Source organism: Oratosquilla oratoria, chromosome 11 (genome assembly GCF_046742065.1).
Source record: "Oratosquilla oratoria isolate Oo_2021 chromosome 11, ASM4674206v1, whole genome shotgun sequence".
Taxonomy (NCBI): domain Eukaryota; kingdom Metazoa; phylum Arthropoda; class Malacostraca; order Stomatopoda; family Squillidae; genus Oratosquilla; species Oratosquilla oratoria.
The window spans coordinates 58555163-58569422 of record NC_134787.1 but is presented as its reverse complement, the minus strand read 5'-3'; the positions used below and the strand labels follow the sequence as shown (position 1 = coordinate 58569422).

At 37.0% G+C, this 14260-nt stretch overlaps 2 protein-coding genes across 3 annotated transcripts in view; both read left to right on the top strand.

The window, feature by feature from the left end:
• The window catches only part of LOC143029849 (procathepsin L-like), a 219299-nt gene that overhangs the window by 177978 nt on the left and 27061 nt on the right, over window positions 1-14260 (top strand). The gene's annotated exons all lie outside the window — the stretch shown is intronic.
• Window positions 5654-13477, top strand: LOC143029847 (procathepsin L-like). Of its 2 annotated transcripts, none has more exons than XM_076192945.1 (7): window positions 5654-5733; window positions 7179-7256; window positions 8505-8654; window positions 9555-9734; window positions 10938-11129; window positions 12278-12443; window positions 12918-13477. In XM_076192945.1, the coding sequence occupies exons 2-7, from the start codon at window positions 7179-7181 to the stop codon at window positions 13121-13123; spliced, it is 972 nt and encodes a 323-aa protein (XP_076049060.1). In that variant the 5' UTR covers window positions 5654-5733; the 3' UTR covers window positions 13124-13477. The 2 variants fall into 2 exon arrangements, with proteins under 2 accessions (XP_076049060.1, XP_076049061.1); XM_076192946.1 differs by having other exon boundaries at window positions 5705-5728.

Below are 14260 nucleotides of genomic sequence, written 5' to 3'. Positions count from 1 at the left end.
TATATTATATTATATCATATTATACTATATTATATTATATCATACTATATTATATTATATTAGACCACAGCATATTACATTATATTATATTATATTATATTATATTATATTATATTATATATATACAGTATGTATATATATATATATATATATATATATATATATATATATAATGTGTGTGTGTGTGTGTGTGTGTGTATGTATGTACATACATGTATTTATGTATTATATATATACATATATGTATATATATACATATATATATATATATATATATATATATATAAACACATCTCATTATTTGTATATGCAATCGTAGGAAAAATATCAAAAGCAAATGTCAAAAACAATATTGATCTTATTGATAAATTGAATAGTCTTGAGATAGATTATGATTTTAAAATGATCAGCTATGATGTTACTTCGTTATTCACTCGAGTTCCAATTGATGACCTGCTTGAATTTCTAACGGAGGAATTACCACACCATAATCTTTCTTATGATACTAAAACCACCATTATTGACCTTATTGATATATGTATCAAAGACTGTAAATTTGAGTTTAATGGAAAATTTTATAAACAGAAATTTGGGATGGCGATGGGAAATCCCCTATCAGCCGTTCTGAGCAACATCTACATGGAATTTTTTGAGACCAAGCTTTTAGCAAACATACTTCCCAAGGAGGTCAAATGGTTTCGGTATGTCGACGACATTCTCTGTATTTGGCCTAACAATGAAAATGTTGATACCTTTGTTACTAAATTAAATCAATTGGTCCCTACTATAAAATTCACTATAAAAATTGAGAAAGAGTCATGCATTTCTTTCTTAGATTGTAACGTTCACAGATGCAATAAGAAATCTAAATATAGTATTCACCGAAAACCAACCAATGTCAACGCGTATATACATTACTATTCAGCCCACCATAATAGAATTAAACAGTCAGCATTTTCTTCCATGTTCCTTCGTGGCCTGCGCATCTGCAGCCCAGAATTTGTGGATGACGAAATGAACAAAATTTATGACATCGGATCACAGTTGAGATATCCCAAATTCTTTTTGGACAAATGTTTCAAAAAAGCAAAAAGGACATTCTATAAAAGGGAACCAAAACAAAAGTTTGAGAAAAATAATTTACTTGTACTTCCTTTTAATGAAAATCTTATAGAGATTCCTAATATTCTTAAAAATTTCAATGTAAATGTAGCCTTCAAGAACAACACAACTCTAAAAAATCTTCTCATAAAGAATTCCCCTGACAACTCTACAGGCTGTGTATATAAAATACCTTGTAGTAAATGTGACAAATATTATGTAGGTCAAACAGGAAAAGAATTAGAGGTTAGGATTAAACAGCATAAAAACAGCATAAAAAAGGGCCAAGAATCTAGTGCACTTTTTAAACATGTTTGTGAATTTGACCATCCTATTGACTGGAAAAATGCTTAAAAAATTATACAATGTAAGAATATAACAGAAAGAATTATCATAGAGTCAGGAATTATCAAATGCAATTATGACCAACTCATTCATAATAGTTTATGATTATATAAATTAGATCCATATATTGTCAGTAATATAAATAGTACATATCTTAAAAGTTAATGTAATAATGATTTGTTTCCATGACCTCACCGAGTGGCCCAACCTGAGCTTTCAGGCTTCGGAGAGGAGGGTAAATGTCTCTCTTGTCCTATTTATACTCTGTATCTCCATTTTTTGTTCTCATCTTTCTGTACTCCTTGATAATGTGAATATATCACGAAAGCGCTCGGACTCCGTGTGTTTTTCCTTTTCCTAGTGGACTCTGCATACTTGTGAAATTTGTGCATATATGTATACAGTATGTATACATACATATATATATATATATATATATATATATATATATACATATATATAGTGTGTGTATATATGTATATATACATGTACATGTATATGTTTCTGTATATGTGTATTTAACTTGGGAGAGTTTGAAAGTGAAGGAAAAGTGGAAGATTAGGAAAAAGGAGAGAGGTAGAGAGGAGTCGAGAGTAAACAAACTGAATGAGAAGAAAAAGAAGGAAAAATACCAGAAGCTGTGGAAGAAGTGTGGGAGGCGGTGAAGGATAAAAGGGAAGCAAGAGTAGAAGAAGAGTTGGTATGATTCAAGGAGGAAATGATAAAATGCTCAAAAATGGTATGTGGGATGAGGAGGATGGGAGGGAACAGATGGAAGAGTAGTGAATGATGGGATGAGGGGTTAAGGCTGTGGTAGAAGAGAAGCGGATGTGTGAGGATTGGTTGCAAGGTAGAACTATAGTAGGATATAAGTACAAGAAGAAAAGAGGTAAAGCAAAACGTAAGGTGAGGGAGGCAAAGAGGGTAAATGTAAAGCAGAGTAGGAGTTTGACCTTTTTTTTTTTTTTTTTTAAGGCAGTAAAGAGAGTGAGTGGGTGAGTCAAGTAAAGAGTTAGAAGTAAAGGGTGCAGACAGACAGATGTTAATGTTAGTAAAGGCGTTATAGGGAAGAGGGATAGAGCATTTTATAGAATTGCTGAATGTGGAGGTTAGCAATGGTTTGATTGTGGCAGAGGGAAGAACTAATAAAATGACCAATAGGAGAGAAAATGACAGTGTTATTAGAAAAGATGAGTTGCAAAGTATATTGAAAGTGATGAGGGCTAGTAAGACACCATGAGTTGGATGGGTATCATGTGGAGTGTCTGGGAAAGGGAGAAACGGTTATAATGGATTGACTAGTGAGGTTATTTAATGTATGCCTAAAGGAGGGGAATGTGCTAGAGCAGCCCTGTGCAACCTGTGGCCCTCAAAGGCTTTTATTACGGCCCTTTCTCCTAAAAATAAATAAGCTATAATGCGGCCCTCAGAGAGAGGGTAGCCTTTCATTTGCCAATTAATGGTCAGGAAAATGTCTGTATTTGATCATTCTTATGATAATGATCCCAGTTAACCAATATTAAGTAATTATTTATGTTTGTACATTATAATAATAAGGTATGGTAGCCTTTCATTTGCTCATTAATAGTAAGGAAAATACATTTGTTTCGGACAATTCTTATTTTTGTGATCCCAATTTAAATAAAATCAGTAACAAACTACTCATATATCTTTATCAGTATAATCTCACATAATATGTCTTCAATCGTAGTAAATAACATGAAATAGTAAGGTTATGTGGCCCTCCATACCAACAGAGTAGTGACCAGTGGCCCTTTGGGAAAAAAGGTTGCACACCCCTGTGCTAGAGGACTGGAGGAGTGGTTGTATAGTTCCGCTTTATAAAGAAATAGGAGACAAATATGAATGTAGTAGAGCCTGTGTTATGGTTGGGAACGGTGAGAGTGAATGGTTTGAAGTGAGGATGGGGTTGCACCAGGGTTGTCTTATGTTCAATGTGTGCATGAATAGGAAGAAGTGGGAGGTGAGCCAGTTGTTGTTTGCGGATGACACTGTTCTTGTGGTTGATTCAGAGGGGGGTCTAAGGCAGTGACGGAATTCGGGAGGGTATGTGAGAAAGTTGAAATTAGATGTAGATAAATGTAAGGTGATGAAATTTACAAAGGGTAAGGGTGACGGTGTGTTGTAAATAAGAATTAACGGTGAGAGGCTAGAGGTGGTGGATAGTTTTAAGTATTTAGGCTCATATGTAGCAGGAAAAGGAATGGAGCTGAAGTAAACTGTACAGTGTCAGAAGACATTAGTATCTAAGGATGAACATAAGGAGAAGACTATAGGCACTGTATGTGACAAATCTTGGGATGTAAGGAAGGCGGCAAGGAGGTCTTTTAAAGGTGTTTGCGACGAAGTGTTTAAGAAGTATGGTGGAGGTTACCATGATTGACAGAATGAAAAATATGAAGAGATGAGGTGGGGAGCGAATGGAGGGAGCTGGCAGATAGGGTTAGTAAAATAATAATGGGATGGTTTGGGCATATGGAATGAGTGAAGAAAGACTACCAAAAAGAGTGTGGATGACAAAGGTGGATGGCATGAACATGAGGGGAAGACCAAGAATTGGATGGATGGATGGGGTAAAGAGGGTTTTGGGTAAAAGGGGAAAAGGAAAGGGAAATGGACAGGGAAAATGGTTGCGAAAGGACGGTAAATTGACTCAGCTGAAAGTGATTTCTCCTTGTCTTCTCTATTTACTTTTGAGGGGACGAAGAGGGAGGGTCGCCATGCAGATGAATCAGTGGGGGTTAACCAGCTTCGACTGTCGGACCTTGCTGTGGATGTCCTGTGTCTTGCTGCATTCCTTCTGACCCAGATGGACTCATGCCTGGGGTTATCGTAACCACAGCCGTGAAGCGATTATTCAAGCACAGGACTGAAAATCTATTCAGGGTAACCATTACCTTTCTTACCCAAAGGTAATTTCAATTTAGTCACCTACCAATACCTGACTGTTTTTCTCTCATTTAAAAAGGGTCGGGTCTCAGCCTTCATCTTATATTTTTGAGGAACAAATGTTTTTTGAAATGGATTAATTCACGGTGAATTTATCCAGAAAAATAATCAAAGTCCTTATTGAGCTCAAATATGTTAATCGAAATTATTTTCTTAGACATATCCTTGATATTGATAATTTACACACATACACACACACACACACACACACACACACACACACACACACACACACACACACACACAAATATATATATATATATATATATATATATATATATATATATATATATATATTGACTATATTCTGACAAATAAGACTGAAGGTGGAAGAAGCAGACGAGGTCTTTGTGATCAAGACCCTGCGGGTCGAAACGTTAAAGCGTGAAAATTCTCCCATTACTCCTCGTCTGCTTCTTCCACCTTCAATCTTATATATATATATATATATATATATATATATATATATATATATATATATATTTGTGTGTGTGTGTGTGTGTGTGTGTGTGTGTGTGTGTGTGTGTGTGTGTGTGTGTGTGTGTGTGTGTGTGTGTGTGTGTGTGTGTGTGTGTGTGTTTTCTTTCTTTTTCATTTGAGTATTCTTACTGTCATCATTGTGTGCTGTGTGACTTAGGTTATGTATACGAGTTTATCAAAAGAAAAGAGAATTTTAATGCAATTTTTCATGAGATATTTTAAAATGATGGTGATTTAATCGGAAGCATGCTGGTCTTGCATTCGCTTAATTGTGGGTTCGAATCCCGCACTTCTCTCCGATTCCCAGCAGTAACTGTTTGTTACCTGCCCCAACAGACAAAGCACATAGGGCAAAGGTGACGGCTTCGGCAGCAGTTACGCGTCTCCTGGCGTAGGCTTCTTCTACTATTCAATTTATGTTATGCAATTATTCATTTATAGCAGTTATTATTGCACGTTATGCACTTATCAACTTATATCTTGTACCAGGTAGGGCAAGGTTACCACCCTACGTCTGCGTGATTATTTATCCCATGAGAAAGGACATCTGGCAAACCGAAAAGACGTAGTACGTTGGATCCATCCAGACGTACGATTTTCTTCGAAAAAAAAAAAAAAAGGAAATGGAGCTATGGTAATATTATCGGAGTGATCTTCCAAATAGCCGGCAACCTCCCTTGATCTCCGTGAATAGCGAAGTGCGTTTGAATCCACAACCCCGTAGGAAATGCAAATGAAGAACGCTCTTCAGGAGGGAACCATGAGAATTCCGACTATAAAAGCACAGTAGAGTGAACAGAGAGTGTCTCATTCGAAAAAGGAAGAGGACAAGGCAAGGTGGGTAACGAGTGATATAGGCACTAATGACTTACACTGACATTCTTAGTGTCAAAAGACAAATATCAGAATGAAAATACATGTAAATATAAATACATTCACATACACTGTCTAAATACATGCATACATATATACTGTACATATTTGAATATGTACATATATATGCAGACATATATACATTCATATACACTAAGTATGTACATGCATACACATATACATATATACTGTACATATTTGACTATGTACATATATGCAGACATATATACATTCACATACACTGTCTAAATATGTACATGCATACACAAATACATGTATATTGTACATATTTGAATATGTACATATATGCAGACATATATACATTTATATACACTAAGTATGAACATGCATACACATATACATATATACTGTACATATTTGAATATGTACATATATACAGACATATATATACATTCATATACACTGTTTAAATATGTACATGCATACACACATACCTATATACTGTACATTTTTGGTATATGTACATATATGCAGACATATATATATTCATATACACTGTCTAAATATATACATGCATACACATACATATATACTGTACATATTTGAATATGTGCATATATGCAGACATATATCAACAAACACATAAAAGGACTGATGATGGGCAGGCCTACATGCCTGTGGTAATTCCACGAAATTGATGTCCGAGAGAATCATCTCCTGGTCGATTGTTTTCAAATTCCATCAAACCTCACTTCAGACTGAAAATGCAGCCCCGAGGGACTGGCACACGATCTCCGGAAAAATTTTCAACTCTGACTGTTTCTTCTTTACTTTTCACATAAACAAACAGACGACTGCTGGTGGCATAAACACATCCACATGAATACGACGAAGAAAAGAAAAGTAATCGTTTCTACAAAAAGGGATCTATGACAGGTTCTGAGGTTACTGTTTTCTGTAAGGCTGGGAAGAGTTACCCATCAATGTGTGTGTGTGTGTGTGTGTGTGTGTGTGTGTGTGTGTGTGTGTGTGTGTGTGTGTGTGTGTGTGTGTGTGTGTGTGTGTGTGTCTGTGTATGTGCATGTATGTGCATGTGTATGTGTATATGTACGTGTGCGAACGTATGTGCACATGTATATATGTGCGTGCGCACGCGCGTGTGTTTATACTGCACATGGGTAAAGTACATTTCAAGGAACCACAATAATGTTCTCATAGACATAGGGATAATAAAGCACCCCTCGAGCAGTCTCAACACTTGCATACCATCAGAGCTGGGTGCGTTCCTCGGTGCGTTCCTCGGTATCCTGACTATATATGTGTCAGTAAGGACATCGAGGAATGCACCTAGGAATGTACCGAGGAACGCGCCCAGCTCTGCATACCACACATAATTAATCCTTTTTCTGCATTACGAGAACTCAGGTACTAATACGGTTCCGTTCCAGATGCTGAAACTCTTCGTATCTTTGGTCGTGGTGGCCGTCGTGAGCGCCAATCTGGTGGAGGAATGGGAGGCCTTTAAGGTAAGGTGTCCTTAGGTAATCGCGTTGGATTCTCAATTAGTTTACGCATCATATTTCATGAAGATAAGTTACCTGAACACGATTTATCTTCCTTATTGTCTACTCTGGATGCATATCATGTATACATTTACACATGTGTATATGTATACATGTATAGATACATATACATATACTTAATGATAAGTGGATGGGTGGATGGGTGGTGAGATAAACACAGGGAACCGTTTAGGGATCTATTCTGACGTTTCGTCTTTACCAGGACTTCTTCAGAGTACTGGTAAGGACGAAAACGTCAGAATAAATCCCTAAACGGTTCCCTGTGTTTATCTCACCACCCATCCACTCATCTGTCTTACATATTTCAACTTAATGATAACATGAAATTTATGAATATTAAGTGAGTTTCTTTAAAGGAGAAATAAACATAGAGTTTAGACTTTAGATCAATCTTTCTGAACCTTCTGTTGGCCATGCCTCACCTTAAAAACCCTGATGTCACCCATGTAGCGATATACAATTCTTATCACTCGAAAAATAAACTCCCTTTCAGCTGAAAAAAGTATAAAACCTTGGTTTGAAACCACTTCAAAAGAACAGGGCATCAATGAAAAATAAAAACAAAACAAATTTAATAAAAAAATTACCCTTTAGCTGAAAAAGCATAAAACCTTGGTTTAAAACCACTTCAAAAGATCAAGGCATCAATGAAAAAGAAAATAATAATAAAAAAAATACCCTTCAGCTGAAAAAGCACAAGACCTTGGTTTAAAACCACTTTAAAAGATCAAGGCATCAATGAAAAAAATAATAATAAAAGAAAAAAAAAATTGATCCAGACTTCCTCAATTGCCTTTAGTTGCCCCCCTTAAAGATCATATTCCCCACCTGAAAAACCGAATTGCCCACCTGTGAGGCGTACGTCCCACGTTGAGAAACACGAGTTTAGACAATGTACAGATGCACACGAATTTCATAAACCCAACATTCCAACAAAACCCGCTCAAAGGAGTATTTTGTAATAAAACTCTACGCTCCGCTGTATATCACGCATAAAATCAAATTCCGTATAATTCACAATTTTGTATGACTTGATAACACATTAAACAAATATACATTCGTATAACTCACAATTTACATAATTCCATTTGTATGTATCTCAGAAGACTTTAAAACTTGACTTAGCACTTTGTTCTTGCATGGCTTTTCACAATTCGACAAATACTTGATTTTTGGTTATTTGGTTTCCAGGCTCAGTATGAGAAGAATTACGGTGTAGACGAAGAACATTTCCGGTTCACAATCTTCGCGACCAACCTGGACACCATCGAGAGGCATAACAAAAAATATGACGCAGGCCAATCCACTTACAAGCTTGGAGTCAACCAGTTTGCTGACATGGTACGTTGTTAAAGCGCCGAATCTGTAATTCCATGTCATTCTGGAAGGAAAAGTTGAAGACTATTTCACTGCTGCCTCCTGTGTCAGTAAAAATAAAGCTAAATTTCAGGGGAAAAGAACGAGAGTGAATATGTTCCATCAAAGAGATTGGTGTGTGTGTGTGTGTGTGTGTGTGTGTGTGTGTGTGTGTGTGTGTGTGTGTGTGTGTGTGTGTGTGTGTGTGTGTGTGTGTGTGTGTGTGTGTGTGTGTGTGTGTGTGTGTGTGTGTGTGTGTGTGTGTGTGTGTGTGTGTGTGTGTGTGTGTGTGTGTGTGTGTGTGTGTGTGTGTGTGTGTGTGTGTGTGTGTGTGTGTGTGTGTGTGTGTGTGTGTGTGTGTGTGTGTGTGTGTGTGTGTGTGTGTGTGTGTGTGTTTGTGTGTGTGTGTGTGTGTGTGTGTGTGTGTGTGTGTGTGCTTGTGTGTGTGTGTGCCCGTGTGTGTGCCCGTGTGTGCATGTGTGGGTGCGTCGGTGTGTGTGTGTGTGTCAATGTGTGTGTGTGTGTGTGTGTGTGTGTGTGTGTGTGTGTGTGTGTGTGTGTGTGTGTGTGTGTGTGTGTGTGTGTGTGTGTGTGTGTGTGTGTGTGTGTGTGTGTGTGTGTGTGTGTGTGTGTGTGTGTGTGTGTGTGCGTGCGCGCGCGCGTGCGTGTGTCTGTAAGTGTCCTATATGGTTGTCTCATATGCAGCACATTAGGTCGTATGACAAAAATACTTCTCATTCTCCCGTGAAAGAGTACATTCATTTTCTAACACAGCAATAAAGTACCATTTCTTGCGTTCCTTACTTGCCATACGCAGATTTTCAAAGTTCTTTGTTGTGAAGTGTTGGAACCAGTGGAATGACTTCGTGTTCATACTTTCTCCAGACAGTCGACGAGTTCTCACAGATGATGAACGGTTTCGGTGGTGCTTCGAAGGTCAGGACGGGTCGTCCTTTCGTCGAACCCCGTGGGGAACCTGCAGACACTATGGACTGGAGGGATAAGGGAGCCGTGACAGACATCAAGGACCAAGCACAGTGTGGCTCCTGCTGGGCCTTCTCAACTGTAAGTTGTCGCTTATCTCTTGCAGCAGTAGCTGGATGGTCGAACGTCTTCCACATGTTAAATCTGTGTTAAATTAGCTTTCATCGATTTTCTTTCAAACTCGACCTTTCTTGACCGAAAACGTATGTGTATATGTATCAAACCAATTACATCTAGATTTGTAGAATAGTTTCTAGGTATCCACCATCAGAATCACCTATTTTCTTGTTACATAAAGATGACAAGGTCACTCGACAGGACACCTGTATTTCTAAATTAGTAGAGAACTATTCTTAGAAATAGATTTATATTTTAGAAGTACCAAGGTAATGTAGAATTGCTAAGTATTCAGACCGTTTAGAATCACATACCTAGCTCATAGCACAGAGTGGAAGGAATCCAAAACGTATATCGTTCTTAGTTGTGCTAACATCTTAGGAGAAACTAGAACCAAAGCAAATGTGAACACAGAAAGGATCGCAGACCATTCACAAATGACAGCGAACATCAAAGCTAAACGTTTTGGACTTGGATATTTCCACGTTCTTTTGAGAATGATATTTGAGGATCATTGATGGTTTGTTGCAAAAATCTGAAGGAATGTGGTGATTCAAAAGTGGACTAAACCTTCATGGCGACAGCATGGAGGGAAAAAAGTAAACGAAAATGTTGTGAAAGTATAGGTTTAATTACGGTTCATTTCTTATTGATATTCAGACCACACACTCCACATAATGCACGATACCACCACGCACTAAGTGACCTTTCTCAGGATGCATGTGATCCCTTTCTTTACTGAGTAATACTGGATATGAGGCCTGTTTGGTTGAGTTATTAGATCCAGCCAAACACGCTATACGTAGGGCGATTTGACCATTTGCCGGACAAAATGTAAATGTCGAGGGTTATAAAGTTTGATTAGCAATGTCCAATAAACTGTAATTAAGACATAAAAGCAGCTCGCATGTCCTGTAAGTTGTTGGTTACATGTCTTATTGTATACGTACTGTAATTTCTAATCCTACTAATTTCTAATACCGGACAAACTTCGCGATATAACGGACCTGTCCGGTATTTCCATCGGATATAACGGATCCTCGGTTATAACGGATCTTCGGATAAAATGACAGACTCCTGTCCCCATATCGTCCGTTATATCGAGGGTTTACTGTAATTTGAAAAAAAAAGTCAAGTTTGCTTAAGAACTTACTTCATTCTCCACAGACGGGTTCCCTGGAGGGCCAGCACTTCCTCAAGACTGGCAAGCTCGTGAGCCTTTCAGAGCAAAATTTAGTCGACTGCTCTGGCCACTTCGGGAATATGGGCTGCTTCGGAGGCCTCATGGACAACGCGTTTAGGTACATCAAGTTCAACCATGGCATTGACACTGAGATCAGTTACCCATATGAAGCTATGGTAGGTCACCAGGACTTTGGGGTGTTAAAAAAAAAAAAATAATAATAATAATAATGATAATAATAATAATAACAATAATAATAATAATAATAATAATAATAATAATAATAATAATAATAATAATAATAATAATAATAATAATAATAATAATAATAATAATAATAATGATAATAATAATAATATCATAGTAATAATAATGATAACAATAATAATGATAATAATAATAATAATAATAATAATAATAATAATAATAATAATAATAATAATAATAATAATAATAATAATAACAATAATGAATAATAATAATAATGATAATAATGATAATAATAATAGTAATAATAATAATAATAATATAATAATAATAATAATAATAATAATAATAATAATAATAATAATAATAATAATAATGATAATAATAATAATAGTAATAATAATAACAATAATAATAATATAATAATAATAATAATAATAATAATAATAATAATAATAATATAATAATAATAATAATAATAATAATAATAATAATAATAATAATAATAATAATAATGATAGCAATAATAATAATAATAAAATAATTATAATAATAATAATAATAATAATAATAATAATAATAATAATAATAATAATAATAATAATAATAATAATAATAATAATAATAATAATAATAATAATAATAATAATAATAATAATAATAATGATAATACAGATGTGACGGCGATTTTCTCAAACTAAGATTTTTTTCGGATATTCTAAGTGTTTTGTGAATTGTAATCACGATTCGGGTTACTAAGTTGCCGAAGTGCAGCGAAAAACAAATAGCGTACCAGTTTTTATTTACGAGTTAAACACCAAGTGAGGACGGAGCCTTTATTTGTACGACGTTTCGCTTATTACAGCTTTTTCAAATACAAGTTGAGATACATATGCTTGAGATTGGATAATAGGAATGGAGGGAACGGGGAAAGAAAGAAACAGGGGGAAGGAAGAGGAGGAGGAGGAGGAGGAGAGGAGGAGGAGGAAGAGAGGAGGAGGAGGAGGAGGAGGAGGAGGAGGAGAGGAGGAGGAGGAGAGGAGGAGGAGGAGGAGAAGGGGGATTGTTTTTATTTAGTTTCTCAATCCTAAAATCTCCCGATTTACTCTTGCCAAAGGATGGGGAATGTCGTTTCGACAATACGACAGTAGGTGCCACGTGCACTGGCTATGTGGACCTCCCAAGCGAAGACGAAGATGCTCTGAAGAAGGCTGTCAGCGCAATAGGACCCATATCTGTGGCTATTGATGCCGGACATGAAAGCTTCCAGTTCTACCAGAAAGGTGCGTATCTTTTCGTTCTGTGAAATCATAATGATGACTGATATCGGGTACTATCTCTGTAGATAAAACTATTTTTTTTAATGCAACCACAAGACTTCTAGGACGAAGATGACTGGAGAAAGGATGGGAGTCAAGACTTGTGTCATCTGTATGGTTGCGAAATGAGAAATAGATAACTCTGACAAGAAGTCCATAGTCACTTTTATTCACATGTGACACATTTGTTTACATTTGACAGTTGAGCTGATTACTTCTGAATTGATCTCATTGCAAAAATTTTATTTTATTTTAAGTATGAAGTTGGTTAAATGATTCATGACTTTCTTGTATAGTTTCTCCACGCCCAAAATTTACTTGTTCTATTTTGAATGATGGTATTTACAGGTACACTTTTGAATTTCTTGATCAAGCTGGTTATTTAGATTGAAGGTGAATTTTTATGTCATTTGATGACCTTGTGTTTGACAACTGCAGGTGTGTACTATGAGGAAGAATGTTCTTCCTCCCTCCTGGACCACGGAGTTTTGGCGATCGGTTACGGAACTGACAATGGCAACGATTATTGGCTTGTTAAGAATTCCTGGGGCACCAGCTGGGGTATGGATGGATTTATTCACATGTCTCGCAATAAGGACAACAATTGTGGCATCGCTACTCAGGCATCTTACCCAACGGTGTGAAGTTCAAGACAACTTGCCATATCATGAAAACACTGCCTTGTCAAAGGTCATACTTCTATTGCATTCTATATGAAAGTTGGGCATCACGGAATTGTCTTCATTTAACACGGTGGGAGAGTTGACCTTGTGCGTATCTTTCATGGAATTTTGGAAGAAGACTTCTTGTGAGGTCTTGTAGCCGAGCAAATAAATTCTTTGGACTAGTGACAACAGATCTCATCATTTTCACCTTAAGATATTGGATGGATAAGTACATTGTGGGCGTGTCTGTGAGAGAGAGATAGAAAGAGATAAAAGAGGTGTTATTTCTTAACATCATTATCTGTATCCAGCTTCAATAAATTTGCTCTCAAATTTGATACTTTGAGATCCCTTATATTCTTAAACAGAACAATTGGCAAAACAGGTGTTTCACCATGGTCTTGGATCACGTGTTGGACTCGTGATCGACAGCTATTTCCCTCACGGAAGAGAGCTCAGAGCTCATATATGACCGATCTTTTGGTAATACTGTGACCTTACATGCACACACACACCCAACTCCCCGCCCACGAGAGCTGGAGTACCTACTCGCAGAGCTGCGATACTGAAATTATTTCAGCCATTGGCGGGATTCGAACCCAGACCACCGTAGTGGCGGCCGGGAATTCTACCACTGCTCCATCAAGAGTCGTGTGTGTGTGTGTGTGTGTGTGTGTGTGTGTGTGTGTGTGTGTGTGTGTGTGTGTGTGTGTGTGTGTGTGTGTGTGTGTGTGTGTGTGTGTGTGTGTGTGTGTGTGTGTTTGTGATTCACCATGGTCGTATATCACGTGTTAGACTCGTGATCGACATCGGAAGAGAGCTCAGAGCTCGTATGACCGATCTATGGGTAATGTTGTGACCTTACACGCACACACACACCCAACTCCCCGCCCACGAGTGTGTGTGTGTATGTGTATGTGTGTGCGTGCGTGCGTGTGTGTGTGTGTGTGTGTGTGTGTGTGTGTGTGTGTGTGTGTGTGTGTGTGTGTGTGTGTGTGTGTGTGTGTGTGTGTGTGTGTGTGTGTGTGTGTGTGCGGAGCTGCCTAGTGTAGGCCTTATGGTCTCTTGCAGTCTCCTTCATTCTTATGTTCTTATGTTTGTGTGTGTGAGATCCAA